The sequence below is a fragment of the Cydia pomonella genome, chromosome 7 (assembly GCF_033807575.1).
Source record: "Cydia pomonella isolate Wapato2018A chromosome 7, ilCydPomo1, whole genome shotgun sequence".
NCBI classification, from domain to species: domain Eukaryota; kingdom Metazoa; phylum Arthropoda; class Insecta; order Lepidoptera; family Tortricidae; genus Cydia; species Cydia pomonella.
In genome coordinates, this window is record NC_084709.1 from 25,285,443 (window position 1) to 25,301,876 (window position 16,434).

The 16,434-nt window shown below is 44.6% G+C and overlaps 2 protein-coding genes across 2 annotated transcripts in view; both read left to right on the plus strand.

The window, feature by feature from the left end:
- The window catches only part of LOC133520224 (uncharacterized), a 46,073-nt gene extending 32,757 nt beyond the window's left edge, over positions 1-13,316 (plus strand). Inside the window, exons 10-17 of the mRNA XM_061854605.1 lie at positions 896-1,056; positions 1,432-1,522; positions 1,963-2,230; positions 2,590-2,827; positions 3,464-3,682; positions 11,384-11,498; positions 12,275-12,336; positions 12,825-13,316. Of these exons, the coding sequence (XP_061710589.1) occupies positions 896-1,056; positions 1,432-1,522; positions 1,963-2,230; positions 2,590-2,827; positions 3,464-3,682; positions 11,384-11,498; positions 12,275-12,336; positions 12,825-12,936 (1,266 nt within the window). The 3' untranslated portion in view covers positions 12,937-13,316. The remainder of the gene's footprint in view (positions 1-895; positions 1,057-1,431; positions 1,523-1,962; positions 2,231-2,589; positions 2,828-3,463; positions 3,683-11,383; positions 11,499-12,274; positions 12,337-12,824) is intronic.
- Positions 3,690-9,512, plus strand: LOC133520223 (uncharacterized). The gene is made up of 2 exons (XM_061854604.1): positions 3,690-5,303; positions 8,656-9,512. Exons 1-2 carry the CDS (start codon positions 4,486-4,488, stop codon positions 8,666-8,668), a joined length of 831 nt encoding a protein of 276 aa, XP_061710588.1. The 5' UTR covers positions 3,690-4,485; the 3' UTR covers positions 8,669-9,512.
- Positions 13,317-16,434: the final 3,118 nt, after the last annotated feature.

The following is a 16,434-nucleotide window of genomic DNA, read 5'->3' on the forward strand; positions in this document are numbered from 1 at the left end:
TGCAGGGCTACCACACCTGCCCGCCCTCTACTTCGCGTGCGACAGCGCCGACGCCACCCGCGCCTGGCTCGACCTCATCACCCGCGCCACGCACGACCAGCCCGCACCCGTGAGTGTTGCTCCCTGCAGGGCTACCACACCTGCCCGCCCTCTACTTCGCGTGCGACAGCGCCGACGCCACCCGCGCCTGGCTCGACCTCATCACCCGCGCCACGCACGACCAGCCCGCGCCCGTGAGTGTTGCTCCCTGCAGGGCTACCACACCTGCCCGCCCTCTACTTCGCGTGCGACAGCGCCGACGCCACCCGCGCCTGGCTCGACCTCATCACCCGCGCCACGCACGACCAGCCCGCACCCGTGAGTGTTGCTCCCTGCAGGGCTACCACACCTGCCCGCCCTCTACTTCGCGTGCGACAGCGCCGACGCCACCCGCGCCTGGCTCGACCTCATCACCCGCGCCACGCACGACCAGCCCGCGCCCGTGAGTGTTGCTCCCTGCAGGGCTACCACACCTGCCCGCCCTCTACTTCGCGTGCGACAGCGCCGACGCCACCCGCGCCTGGCTCGACCTCATCACCCGCGCCACGCACGACCAGCCCGCGCCCGTGAGTGTTGCTCCCTGCAGGGCTACCACACCTGCCCGCCCTCTACTTCGCGTGCGACAGCGCCGACGCCACCCGCGCCTGGCTCGACCTCATCACCCGCGCCACGCACGACCAGCCCGCGCCCGTGAGTGTTGCTCCCTGCAGGGCCACCTCACCGGCCCGCCCTGCTGCCTGCGACAGCGCCGACGAAACTTATTTCGCGTAACACGTGTGATAAAAGCTATTATTAAGCCTTCTATTTTCCACTGTTTATAAAAAACCCCAATGTAAAGAGATAATTCGTGTTGCAGTTATCTGCGGACTTACCGAGACAGTACTCGGAGACGGACTATTCTACGGACTCGGATATCGAGGCCGAGAGGCCGAGGGACCGCGACCGCGACACCAAGGACAAGGAGAAGGACAAGTCCAAGTTCGGCTCCCTCAAGAAGCTCACCCATCGGATGCATAGGTAATATAGCACTCGACGACAGCGAGGCCGAGGGACCGCGATTGCGAAAACAAGGGCAAGGGAAGAACTAGTCCAAGTTCTGCCTCTCTTAAGAAACTCACGCATCGCATGCAAAGGTAATTTGCGAAGCAAATACTTAACTGACCATTTCTAGACCTTACCTTAACGCAATAATGTTCATGAACTATTAGGTAACTGTATTTCGAATTGTATTTTTTTATCTGAACATGTCATTTAACACTCCACTTTTTTATAATGGATGGCTCACTTTCTATCCGTTTAGCTAAATTTTGATATAATATTCAACATGTGTCAAGGCCTGTCAAGTACCCAATTGGTAGATGTTAGTATGTTAACTCAGTCGGGCGGTTGCAGGAGCGAGTCGACGGAGACGGTGGGCGCGGCGAGTCTCGACCGCAAGTACCTGCGCTTCTTCTCGCGGAACAAGAACAAAGACGATAAAAAGGTACGCACCAAGCTTTTGTGCTCCCGGAAACCTAGAAAACGACTACAATTATGTTTTTTAATGATTTATACGAATTTCCTTTCTTATTTAACACCATCATTACATGTTTTTTTATTTGATGACGAAGCTAAGCTTAAGCATTCCACATTACAAGAAAATTGTGCTGCGACATGTAAAAAGTAACATTATAAAGCGTGTGTTACGTGACCAGTTAGCAATATGCAGTTTACATGTATACGTTACAAAGCGCCTGACTGCTGAATAGTAATAATAAAATATGTGTAATCACGAATACAAAAATTCATCATGTGTAAATCTTGAAAATTATCTCCCGACGTTTAGAGCGACATGCCCATTACCGTAGTACAGGAGAATGACCGCTCCTTGTGTTAAAATTAATAATAGGCAAATTGAAATAAATATGGCAAATTTCGCAAAAGAGTAAGCAGTCCCTGGTGCCGGTGCCGACGGAGCACTACCGCAGCTACCGACGGCCGTCGCAGTCGCAGGCCGAGTCCTCTCCGGCCTCGCCGACCTCCGCAGCCTCTCCGGTCTCGCCGGCCTCCGCAGCCTCCCCGGCCTCGCCGGCCGCGCAGGCTCCGGCCTCGCCCCCGCAGCCGCCGCCCGCGGTGCCGCTGCTGCAGGCTCCGCCCGCGCCGCCGAGGAAGCCGCATAATTATATGCACGCTTCTAACCCGAATTTACTGGGTACGTACTTAAATAGCTCGAAAAAACCGCTCGAGAAATATTGTATTGGATAATTAATAGAATCAAGCTTTACCAAAAATATCAAATCCATATCATGTAAATGTAGGTACAGGTTGTTCTAAAAATACGTTGGCAATATTTTTACCGCGGCATATTTGGGTTGATGCGTTGGTGTATTCAAGTTATAGGTAAGGAGCTTTGAAGATGATACGATCTTAGTTACGAATAAATGATGATAGTTTAAATATTTTATGTTAATTTGTAAAAGATCTGTAAGTAAGAAGAATATTCCGAAAAATTCTGTCAAAGTATTTTTGGGCCAACCTTTATGAAATAAAGTTGTTGTTTTCGTTTCCCAGAGTTTGGCAACAACGACATCGTGGCGTCCCGCATCTTCATCCCGCGGCCGGCGCCCGCCTCCTTCTCCGGCTTCGTCACGCTCGAGGAGTTCATGCTGCAGAAGCAGGAGGAGGACCGCCGCGAGCTGTACACCAACCGCGTGCTGCTGGGCGTCGAGGCGGGCTCGCTGCGGCGGCGGCTCGACCGGGTCGTGCCCGACGTGCTGTACGGCACCTCCCGGGTCGAGCCCGAGCACAGGTGACTACAACAGGGTGCTGCTGGGCGTCGAGGCGGGCTCGTTGCGGCGGCGGCTCGACCGGGTCGTGCCCGACGTGCTGTACGGCACCTCACGGGTCGTGCCCGAGCACAAGTGACTACAACAGGGTGCTGCTGGGCGTCGAGGCGGGCTCGCTGCGGCGGCGGCTCGACCGGGTCGTGCCCGACGTGCTGTACGGCACCTCCCGGGTCGAGCCCGGGCACAGGTGACTATAACAGGGTGCTGCTGGGCGTGTTGGTGGGCTCGCTGCGGCGGTGGCTTGACCGGGTCGTGCCCGACGTGCTGTACGGTACCTCCCGGGTCGAACCCGAACACAGGTGATTACAACAGGGTGCTGCTGGGCGTGGATGCGAGCTCCCTGCGGTAGCGGCTCGACCGGATCGTGCCCGACGTGCTGTACGGCACCTCGCGGGTCGAACCCGAGTACAGGGGACTATACTGACAGGGTACTACCGGGCGTAGCTGTGGAATTAATTATAGTCTTATAGTAAATATCCCTGTGACGTAGAGTGTTCTGTGTTACTTCAGATTTCCGTCGATATCTTCAATGTGCTCATTTACTTCAAATATGTTTATGTTGTTTGGAACATGTCAATCATGCCAATACGTTGTACTAGCCCGGAGCCTCCCGCCACCGCGCCGCGCACGCTGTCGCCGCACGGTGCGCACGGCTCGCACGGTACGCACGGCTCGCACGGCACGCACGGCACGCACGGCACGCACGGCGCGCACGCGGCGCACGTGCAGGCGCGCTCGCTGCCGCGCACGCCGCCGCCGCGCGTGGCCGCGCGCCCCGCCAGGGATCTTAAGCCCATCTCCGTCAAGGGCAAGGATGGGTAAGACTACTAGAAATTACAACATTATCTTTCTAGTGCTGGGGTCAATTTCTCGAACCATACTCGTATTAGACTAATATTATTAGTCCAAAAACTGTCAAATCGTAAAGGTTTTCATGACAACAACCTTGATGGAGTTAATCTAAAGAAACCTAAATATCATTTTTGAAGACGTATCCATAGATACCCCACACGTATGGGGTTTGATGAAAGAATTTTTTTTTTAAATTTTATGACATATTAAAAAAAAACTACTTAGGTACTAGATCTCGTTCAAACCAATTTTCGGTGGAAGTTTGCATGGCAATGTATATCATATATTTTTTTAGATTTTTCATTCTGTCATTTTAGAAGTTACGGGGGGGGGGACACATTTTACCACTTTGGAAGTGTCTCTCGCGCAAACTATTCAGTTTAGAAAAAAATTATATTAGAAACCTCAATATCATTTTTAAAGACCTATCCATAGATACCCCACACGTATGGGTTTGATGAAAAAAAGATTTTTTGAGTTTCAGTTCTAAGTATGGGGAACCTCCAAAATTTATTGTTTTTTTTTTTCTATTTTTGTGTATAAATCTTAATGCGGTTCATAGAATACATCTACTTACCAAGTTTGAACAGTATAGCTGTAGTATATGCATGCAAACCGACGCGGGCGCGGTGTCGCTCCCCGCGCCCCCTTTTGTATCCACCAGTAATAAACGGACCGTCGACTGAACTGCTGTGTTTCCTTTACGCTCACATCTACTTCACTGGCGACGAATCTACCCGCGCGTGGAAAAAAAAAACAACCATTTATTATGGCTTGTATCGGAAGTCTTACAGTTTTTGACCATAATTCTCAAGAGTGGAAGATATTTCTTGGAAGGCTGCAGCAGTATATTATTTTAAATTCAGTTGAGGATGCAAAGAAGGCCCCGTTATTACTCACTCATCTATCGGATGAGACTTACCGTCTGGCTACGGATCTCGTGCATCCGATGAAAGTAGAGGAGGTTGCGTTTGACGCTTTAGTCGAAGTGCTGAACAAGCATTTTTCGCCGAAAAGGTGTACCTTCGCCGACAGGGAGAAGTTTTCCGAGGCGAGAAGGACAACGGGAGAAAGTGTCGAGGGATGGGCGGCGCGAGTGCGCGGACTAGCCGTGCACTGCGAGTTCGGCAGTGCATTGGACATGCTCCTAGTCAATCGTTTTGTGCTAGGCATGAACGTAGGCCGCGAACGTGATCGCTTATTCGAGCAGGACGCTACCACGCTTTCGTTTGCGAAGGCTTTGGAAGTAGCACAGCAGGCGGCGAGTGCGCGCCATGCCCGAGCGACCGCCACGGAGTCAACGGCGGCGGCGCTCGTGAAGGAGGAACCGGTGTACCGGGTGAGCGGGACAAAGCCCGCCACCGACCGCGGACGAGAGGTTCGCAAGTGCACCGTGTGCGGCATGAAAAATCATGATGCGGAGCAGTGCAAGTATAAAGGTTACAAGTGTCAAAAGTGCGGTTTAGTTGGACATTTGAAAAAAGTGTGTAAGGGCAAGTTGTCGCGAATCAATAATATAGTGCAGCAAAATACTGACACTTCGGATGAGGCATCGTGCTGTGTGGAGTGCCAAAACTATAGATTAAGGTACGTTTCAATAAAACCTATTGAAGTTGAGGTCAAGTTAGGCGATAATCTTGTCACTATGGAACTAGATTCCGGTTCGGGTACCTGCGTCATATCAGACTCTTTATATTATGATAAGTTTCATAAATACAAATTATTGCCTTGTAATGTCCGTATGTGCTTTTATAACGGTCATAAAATCGCACCCTTAGGAGTGTTTGATATTGAGGCTACTTTTAACAATAGCACCAAGTGCATCAGCATTTTTGTTGTCAAAGATGGGGGTCCCGGTTTATTGGGCCGCGATTTTATGGCCGCCTTTGATATATATTTCACTGCGAGAATAAATAAAATAAGTGAAAATAAGGATGTTGATCTTTTGTTAGAGCAATACCCTAACCTGTGGCGTGACGAGCTAGGTGCATTTAATAAGTTTAAAGTCACTTTAATATTAAATAATAAAGCTAGCCCCAAATTTTTTAAGCCACGACCAATACCCTTTGCCCTTAAAGGAAAAGTAGAAGCTGAACTGGATAGATTGGTAGGTTTAGGTATTTTAGTACCCGTCAACCATTCCTTATACGCCACTCCAATTGTACCAGTGCTTAAAGAGAACGGTAAAGTAAGAATCGCGGGGGATTTTTCAGTTACCCTGAATAAGGACTTAGTGATTGATAAGTATCCGCTTCCGCGTATAGAGGAAGTATTCGCAAAGCTGGGCGGCGGCGAGCACTATAGTAAAATAGATTTGAAGAACGCATACAATCAATTTGTTTTAAGCGATGCGTCCCAGGAGCTCACCACAATAAACACGCCGAAGGGGTTATTTAAGTATACTCGTCTCGTATATGGCTTAGCGAATGCCCCGGCTATTTTTCAAAAAGCCATGGAGACGTTGCTTGCCGGCATAGAGGGTGTAAGTTGCTGGCTGGACGACATATGTGTTACAGGTCCCAACAAAGTTGTCCACCTTAGCAGGTTACGGGAAGTACTGAGTAGGCTTGACAAAGCGGGTCTCCGTCTGCAGAAAGAAAAGTGTGAGTTTTTCAAAAATAGTGTTACTTATTTAGGTTACACGATAAGTAAAGAAGGGCTTCAATCCAGCGCGCAAAAGGTAAAAGCAGTAATTAATGCACCGGAACCTAAAAATATAACGGAGGTTAAACGTTTTTTAGGCATGGTTAACTATTACAGGAATTTCATTCCAAACGCGTCTAGTGTGTTAAGTCCGCTGCATGAATTACTACGGTCGGGAGCAGAGTGGGAGTGGGGCGAGCGGCAACGCCGCGCCGTGCGACAGGTGCAGCGCGAGCTGGCCTCAGAGCGCGCGCTCGCGCACTTCGACCCCGAAGCTCAGCTGGTTCTAGCGGCTGACGCTGGCCCCGCCGGCCTTGGCGCAGTTCTGTCGACTCGTGATGCTGAGGGTCTGGAGCGGCCGCTTGCATTTGCTTCCAGGTCACTAACAAGTAGTGAACGCAATTACAGCCAAATAGAGAAAGAAGCGACGGCAATTATATTTGCGGTAAAAAAGTTTCATCAATATCTGTACGGTCGTAGTGAGCCGTTCATTCTAAAAACTGATCATCGACCGCTCGTATCGATTTTTAACAATAAAACTGGTATTTCTATTACAACCGCCTTAAGATTACAAAGATATGCCATTATTTTGTCCGCGTACAACTACGTCGTACAATACATCTCCAGTGAAAATAATTTAGTTGCAGATTATTTTTCCCGCGCTCCCTTATCAGAGACTTATTGTGATAGCGATAACCAGTTTGATACTTTTAACTCCCTGCATTTTATGAATGCAATATCGCCGGCGGTAACGTGCGACGAAATAATTCAAGCCACAGGAAACGATACCGTATTAAAGACGGTTATAAAGTACATGCATAATGGTTGGCCGCGTAAAATAGTATGCGATCAAATTAGACCTTATTTCCTATGCAAATCGGACCTACAACTGGAAGGTGGGATCTTATTACGGGGACATAGGGTCGTCATTCCAATGATACTTAGGGAGCGCATGTTGAAAGAACTCCATAGTACGCATCTAGGTATCGTTAAAATGAAGAGTAATGCTCGAACTCGGATGTGGTGGCCGGGGATCGACGCCGATATCGAGCGCTGTATCGGCGCGTGCGCCACCTGCATTTCGTTACGCGCCAAACCGCCGCGCGAGGCGCCAGCGAGCTGGCCGCGGCCGTCTGGAGTTTGGAACCGTGTTCATTTTGATTACATGACGGTGGGGCAACGGGTATATCTGGTCGTGGTCGATGCGTTTAGCAAGTGGCTAGATTGTTTACATATGAATAATGGTACCTCTACGCAAGCACTTATTTCTAAGTTGACATATTTATTTTCGTATTTCGGTATACCGAATGTATTAGTTTCAGACAATGATGTCAAGATAAATTGCGCCGAGTTTAGACTTTTTTGTTCTAACAATGGAATTAAGTACATGAATTCTCCTGTATACCATCCAAATAGTAATGGTCAGGCGGAGAATACAGTAAAAAACTGCAAACGTATGATTAAATGTATTTTGAATGAGAATATGTCTCACCAAAAAATGATTGACGCCTTGTATGAGTATTTGTTTACTTACAGAAATACCGCGCACTGTACTACAGGAACGACCCCCGCCGAACTAATGTTTGGAAGAAATTTGAGGTCGCGTCTTGATTTAATTTTACCTCGTGCTAATAATAATAAGCACGCGCAAACACCTGCGCCGGAACATCGCCGTTGTTTCGACTTAGGGGACAAAGTTTGGGTTCGGTGGTACAGTGCTCGAAAAGAAAGTTGGCAGTTAGGTGTCATAAAGGAAAGGGTTGGCAATAAAATGTTTAAAATATTTATGTATAAATATAATTCTTATTGTGTACGCCACATAGACCAATTGTTAAAGTATAAAGGTCCTAATGATAGTATCACTACTATGAGTGATTTAGAGGACCTGGATACACCTACCCAATTGCCTTCACTTCCCAGCCCGCTAGTGTCTGAACCCTCAATGAATTGTTCAAGTTTACCCGAAGGATCTCTTATTAATAAGGATAATGGGTCTGGTGAGTTAGCCTCCGAGGTGACTCGGGAGACACGCGCGGAGGAGGAAATGTGGGCAGATTGCGTTGGTGACGGAGGCTCCCCGCCGGCCTCCCCGAGCGGCTCCGCGCCGGGGACGCCGGTGCAGCTGCCGAGCGCGGTCGACGCACCTGTGCAAGAGACCGCTGAGTCAACCGCTCTCGCAGAGTCCTCATCAAGACGTCTGCTGCGTCCAAGAAAAGACATTAACTATAAAGTTTAGGAGTAGGAAAATAATATGCCTACTTATTATTATTAATATTAATTATTTGTTTGTTACTAGGTTTCAAGATTAGTGTGGGAGAAATGTAGTATATGCATGCAAACCGACGCGGGCGCGGTGTCGCTCCCCGCGCCCCCTTTTGTATCCACCAGTAATAAACGGACCGTCGACTGAACTGCTGTGTTTCCTTTACGCTCACATCTACCTCAATAGCTCTTATAGTTTCGGAAAAAAGTGGCTGTGACATAATCGGACAAACAGACGGACATGACGAATCTATAAGGGTTCCGTTTTTTGCCATTTGGCTACGGATCCCTAAAAATTACAGATTCTGCCCTGAAAATCAAAATATTAGATTAGTACTTGGTACAGAAACCCTTTGCATCAAGAACAGCTTAGCATCTTCGGGGAAGTGATGCAATCAACTTCGCGAAGAAAGAACTTGAAATGCGTTCCCACTCTTCCTTTAATTGTTCAAATCTTTCGTTGACATTTCTTGCACTCACACGACGACCTAGCTCCTTCCATAGGTTTTCTATAGGATTCAAGTCCGGACTTTGGCTGGGCCATTCCAAAACCCTCACTCTACGTTTTTTGAACAATTGTTTAATTAGACGAATGTTTCGGGTCATTATCTTGCTGAAACATAAACGCTCTGCCGAAATTTTGGCGTGCCCAGGGAAGAAACACATCTTGTAATATTCCTTCATAAACTTCCTTCGTCATAATGTCGTTTATTCGATGTAAAGGACCAACTCCACTTGCACTGAAACAGCCCCACACCATAAGGGAACCGCCGCCGTGTGTGACTGTAGGGAGCTGATACTTGTGGGGTCAAAGCGAGCATTGTTGGGACGTCGTCGTGGTCGGAACCGGATCCGGACCCAAATCGAACCCGGATTCGATCTCGGACCCGGACCTGGCTGGGACAGTGGCTCTGAATATATCATGTTCGCTGATGATACTTGTGTGATTGTGCATGCGGATGATTTTGAAACTTTAAAAACGAAACTTAATTATGTAATAAATCAACTCTTCAAATGGTTTAATGCTAATGGTATGGTATTAAACTTGGATAAAACGAATATTATCCACTTCCAGTTAAGAAACACGATTAAAACAAAATTAAATATAGTTCTTAACAACACCCAAATCCCTCAGGTTGATACAGTTAAATATCTTGGGTTCGAAATTGATGCCGGGCTGACTTGGGGTCCACATATCCAGTCGACCTGCGACAGGCTAGCTTCAGCCTGCTATGCACTGTCCAGGTTAGCACCCAGCCTAACTTCGGATAATCTCAAAAGAGCGTATTACGGATATTTCCATTCGATCCTTACACATGGTGTAGATCTCTGGGCCACAGCCGCTGAACGTGATAGGGTGTTTAGAATGCAAAAACGTGCTCTCCGCATAATCGACGGTAAACCCTCTGACCACCCAGCACAACCGCTATTTAAAAAGCATAAAATATTAACTTTGCCTTGTATATTTGTACTGTCGGCTTGTATGTACGTCAGAGCAAATATGCATACGTATAAAACTAATGCATCTATACGTACCTGTGACCGGCCGCCCCGCAGGACTCCCAAACTGGTTGCTCCGAGTTGCCGACTCGCTAAGTCGAGACGGTCGCTTAGTGTAATCGGACCAAAATTATATAATTCACTCCCATCTACATTAAAGGACTCGAAAACTGACTCAATTTTTAAAAAAAATCTTAAATTATTACTTATTCAACACGCATGCTACTCAATTGATGACTTCATGTGTATAACCTTAACCAAAGATCATTGACCCAACATCGTGAAACGAAATATTATTATTTTTCTATTCCTGATTTGTTTCATTGAATCTATAATTATTAATTGTAAAATTGTATTTTATTTTGACTTGTAAGACGTACTTTTATTTTACCAATAAATTCTGTATTCTGTATTCTGTATCCTGGACCGGGACCTGTATCTGATGGATCTGGAGTCTTGGAGTATGAGATGAGTATCTAGAAACCAAGCATTATTTGCATTCAGATAGCGCTATTTGGTGATGGAACTGCTCAGAAAGACCAGACTGGAACTCCTCTACGACAAACTGCGATTCTTACAGAACCGAACTCTTACCTTAAAAATGGGCCAGTTTAGGTTAGAACTGCGACACTTTCAGAACCGAACTGCTATCAGAAAAATGGGTTAGGTTAGAACTGCGAGCCTTTCAGAACCGAACTGCTATCAGAAAAATGGATGATTAGGTTAGGTTAACTGAACCCTTACAGAACCTAAGTGCTATTAAAAAAGTGGGTTAGGTTAGTTAACTAATCACTTGACCATCTATCAATATAACCTGCAAAAATACTAAGTTTATTGCATTTCACATTATGTAATGGTATACCACGTGGACTTTGAATATTATGACTAACAATAACGATGGCTAAAATCAGAACTGCAATTTATATTGTTTGTTTGACTATTGAAAATGTGACTAATAAAAATTATGATGGAAAACGTTACGGACAAATATTTGAAATTAAGATTTATGGGTACGATAGAGACCCGTTTTTCTTAGTCTTGAAGCTACTTGAAATTAAATATGAACTGCACGATGATTATAAATAATTTATATGGCATTTCGAACTGTTTTGAGAGGTCGGTTTTTTTCTATTAAAGATTATAGTCTCGTAAAATATATTTTTAAGATACCTCCTAACAGAAGTGCCAAACTTAAGATGAGGATTCGACACCATGGAAAAAACCTGTTAATAATAAATGAGTTTTGTTTTTATTTTGAATAGATATGAGAAGATAGTGTACACCGAGGAGAAGCCGGCCGGAGGCGAGCGCATGCGCCGGCCGTCGCCGCCGCCCGACGCGCGCGCCCTGCACGACGCCGCCCCCAGGCACGATAAGGTAAAACATTGCCTTTTGACCAATCTACTTAAGGCTCGCTGAGCACTGAGCGGACGGCCGTGCGTGTCCGGGATCGCAGATGTAATTGTTATTGAATTGTTATTTTTAGGTAAGTAGCTTAAACAAAAAAGTAATCGATGAGTTGGATTAAAATTAACATTACGCATTTAGAAACAATTTGCATTTTAATAACTTTTGTGCAAAAATAGTAAAAAAGCGTTTTAGACTTATGTTCATGATTTATCCACCGAGCGAAAGTTGTTTAATCCGGTTTCGAATTGAAGGCCTCGAGATTGCTATTCATATTTTTTGGCAACCGTATTATAATCTAAAAAAAAGCGATACGATTTTTCAAAAACTCTGCTGGCTAAACCCACTGTACCTTAAAAAAAACATTGCTTAAATGAATTACCTCAAAAATGAAACATTTGTGGCCTGCTGAACAAATGTTTTTTTTACTTCTCATGCTCGTAAAATTGAGGTTTAAGTCTAAGTAATGTATATATAAATACCTATATGTATTATACAATATTGCCTGATCAATAAAGTTCAATATCTGCCATACTGCATGCCACTGGCGGCTGGCGCGTTCCTACCGGCCCGAGAACGATCTTATCGATCGAACCTAATATAGGATATTTCTGTATATTTTCCCACACAATTTAAGTGAAAAGCAAAGTAAATAATTCGATTATTTTATCCTTGATCTATATCGGCCCGAACGGCATTTATTTATTGACTAAATTGAGAGTGTTGTAATCTGTGTCGTGTGTCAGGGCCCGAGCGGCGCGCGGCGCGTGGCCCCGCTGCAGTCGCCCGCGCCCGGAGCTCCAGACAGGTACCACTCTATATGTTTTTTTCTCAGGAAAGCCTAACTAGCATTACAATGTTAACTTATATATGTTGCTACATGGGAGGGAGGAATATGAAAAGATAATATTTTATTGTAAAAATTGTGTAAAAAGTATTACGCAAATTATAAATAATACAAATACAAATACAAATAATTTTATTGAAACCAGTATAAGTACAGTGTTAGCACTTAAAGACTAAGGATTAAGGATAAGGAAAAGTTTACAAATGCCTGAACTAGGAGTTCCTGTGTTTCAGGCAGAATAGGACCATATTAATTAATTTGTAATTATTCACTTAATTATAATTATAAATAGTACACAATAAAAATCTGGTAGGGTGATAACCTTAACAAAATAACTTATTTAAGTATTCTATATCAAAGTACAGTAAGAAATCATTTTACGACTATTAGTAAGTTCTCTGTATCATCGTACCTGAATGTGTCAGATATAATGAATGTTTGTATTGCAGTGTGCCGGCGTCGGGCGCGGGCGTGTCGCGGCTGCGGCTCATGTTCGGTCGTAGCGCGTCGCGCGACACCTCTAGACAGGTGAGGATACTGTTATATGTATATATATATTAAATATATACACAGAGACCGATCAAAACGAGTAGCGACTATATGACGACAGGTTCTTGTTTTTTATAATTTTAGTGCTGCACGATGTAAAAAATATTTTTTTTGCATAGTATAGTCAACAACTCTATTGGACTTACATGCTATTGTCGTATTGTCCTTATTGTGCTTGTGTGTGTGTTATATTTTTATTCGTTGCTGTATATTTTTAGTGACGATAAATGACTATATTTCTTACACCATTAGCATAAACGACACGGCCATCGAGTTGAAAAGTTGCGAGAAAAATACATACGTATCTATTATCTCTCCTCAATCAACTATTTGTATAAGTATTGTACACTAGATTGGCAACTCGTGGTGAAGTGTGATTCGTGGTCGCAGGAGTCGTCGCCGTCAGCGGGCAGCGCGGCCGCCCCGCCGGCGGGCGCGGGGGCGGGTGCGGGGGCGGGGAGGGGGGAGTGGGCGTGGCGCACGCACCACTACCCGTACCTGCAGTGCCCGCCCACGTTCGTGCCCGAGACCTACTCGCTGGCCGCCGCCGCGCGCCGCCCGCGCCCGCCGCCCTCCTGACTCGCGGCTCCGACCTGCTAACGCGGCATCCACGTGCCTCCACTCCATCCACTGACCTGAACCCGTATGAATAAATATGTTTTAATTATTTGCGACGGAGTGCTATGTTCTAATATTTTTTATTGTATTTTATGTATATTTTAATGCCACCGGAAAAAAACAATAAAAAACCTAAGTATTATGTGACGATCGAAATAAGTTTTATCTATTTTAAATATTTTGTATACTGCATGTTTTTCTCTCAATATCTACATATACAATATACATTATTTATAAGGATTACTTTAAGTAAATAAGACAGCTGATTAACGGAAAACGTTATAACGATTAAATTTTAATAGAATCATGAAGACCCGAACGAATCTTATACAGTTATAAAGTATATCGAAGAAAATCCGCGTCTTCTGCATACTCATAGATAGAATATAATAGGAAACAAATGTGATGAGGCTCGTGTGAGTGCTGTGTGAAATAGATAGAACATTTTGTGCACTAGTTTTAATCAAATATACCTAGTAGTTAAGTTCAGCAGCCTCATTCGGTCATACATTTTATTATAATATAGGTACAATGTATGACTGAATGAGAGCGTACGAGTATTTCGCTCTTCACAATATTGTATTTTTTTTACGTTGCGAAATGTAATATAAGGTGTACAATATCTTGCCAACGCGGCCGTGACGTGTGTAAGGTTGACATCCGGGAGGCAGCTGCGCGGCGCGGCGGCGGACGGCCGCTTCATTGTGTACGCTGTGTTTATATCCCAGAAATTAGAATGACTGCTCGATTGGCGGTTTATGTTGCAATTTACTACTGACAGTTTTTGTTGCAATTGACTACTGACTGTTTTTGTTCCAATTTTGTACTAAAATGGTAGATTAAGCTTAGAATAAATATAAAGTGGAAAAATTACTGCCTTAGGTGAGACTTGAACTCACGGCCTCTGGATCGATACTCCAGCGCTCTGCCAAATGAGCGACCAAGATCTCATCAATAGCCAGCAAATTTTCCCACCATATGGGCCTAGGGCACCCTAGCGACATCTACCGTAAGAACGTTACACTTCTTAAACGGTTACTGGAGTTCCAAGTTAATTTTTTCCACTTTTAAATTTATTCTAAGCTTTATAGCATCGTTCGCAAACGTTCCTGCTTGTTAAAAATTAATGGTAGATTAGATTAAAAATTAGCACCCGAAATACTGTCCTTTTAATATCTAGAAAATAAGAACAAGGTTCATTGAAAATGAAAATGTTTATTTGGGTAACAAATATTTCATTAACCTTTTGAACGTCACGAATATCGTGTGCGGCGCGACATCGTGAACCTTGTCGCAATGCACGAAGGTTGATATTGTTCTGTAGCCGCGCGCGTCCCTTGACGTCTTTGGCGGTCAGAGGGTTAAGTACCGGTAACAGGTGCCGAGGGTTGATGAGGATAAACATGGTGCTGTTTTAAAGAGTTCCTTTATGGGCGAACCACGCGTGACTTCGATATGACGTACACTCGAACGCAAACATAGAACTATGTACATACTACACTACACTATGTACATACACGCAAGAACAATGGAAATAGGTCACGCTGTATAGATGTTTACATTCAAGCATTAATTCAATTACATCAATAATCAAATGGGATCACCCATTTGATTGTATTCAGTGTGGCTACATGTCTCGCCTGCATGCATGCAAAAGTGTGATGTATTTGTCGTAGACTGTACGCGTATCCCGCCCTGTATTTGCTGGTGTGTAAGTAAGAAGTAAGGACGCATCTGTCTGTTGACAGCTAGAACTCCACGAGTAGCTTCCCTACCTTTAAACTGAGACTAGATAATATATAATGGTAATTATATTTATGGTAAAAGTAAACGTTTTCTGCTCACACTTCCGATAAGAAACGTGCCAATGTGTGCTTGTTTGTTTACCCATAGAAAATATGTATTTTAAGAAAACATCACCTATTTATTCCGAGTTTAGGCCTAAGCTAAGATTAAGTTTTACTCGCTGTAATATAAGATGGTGCTTTTATTGAATGTTTATTATGCAGTAGGTAGCTTCAATGTGCTCAATAGCGGTTATATTTACTCGTACCTATAATATTATTGTGAGTTTTAAGATCTACTTATGAGTACTGCGAGACGAGAGAGGCTAAATGTGATGTTCCACGGGTAAAGGTCCCTTGTGGCGCTTTGGCTATTAGTAACGACGCTCCAATACCGATGCGGTGCTACGCGACGTAAGCCGCGTCATATGGTACCTTTACTCGTTGTGAGAACATCACAAATGTTTTGTACGCCGAATAGCACAAAGATATGTAAAATCCAAAAACGGTGTTTTATAATTTTGTATGCTTCGCGTGAGATAGGCCAGGATACCTATTATTTGAGTGTATTTTGGACTTTGCTTATTTATTGTACTTGGTATCAGACGAGGTCAAATATAGGTGGCATGCATTTCTGTACTTTATCGCCAAGGAACAAGGCTCTATCTCAGCTAACAAGTGTTTTTTTTAAATATTTATCTTCAATAATTGTCAATGAAATATCGTTTTCAACCGACGTGCTTAGTCTCGACATACATATAGCGTAAGGTTGATATCAAATAAAATAAATAAAACGCACTTTTGTAAAAATGAAAAGGAACATATTGTTAGAGTTTATGGATTGACTGAGCGTAATATCCGTAAGTAGGTCTATTATGGGCCACGAGGCAGTCGGGCCACGTGGCAGTTGGGCCGCGAGGCAGTCGGGCCACGAGTTGGATCGTAACATTCCTATTACGTATTGTTACGTATTTTTGTTACTGAGAGGTATTCAACACTAACAACCCATTTTGATTGATTGAAATGTGTAAAGTTTATTCCAAGTTCCATACAAGGCAGTTACTTAGGGCCACTTGCGCGTTCCAGGGTTAACTCGTTAATACAGAGT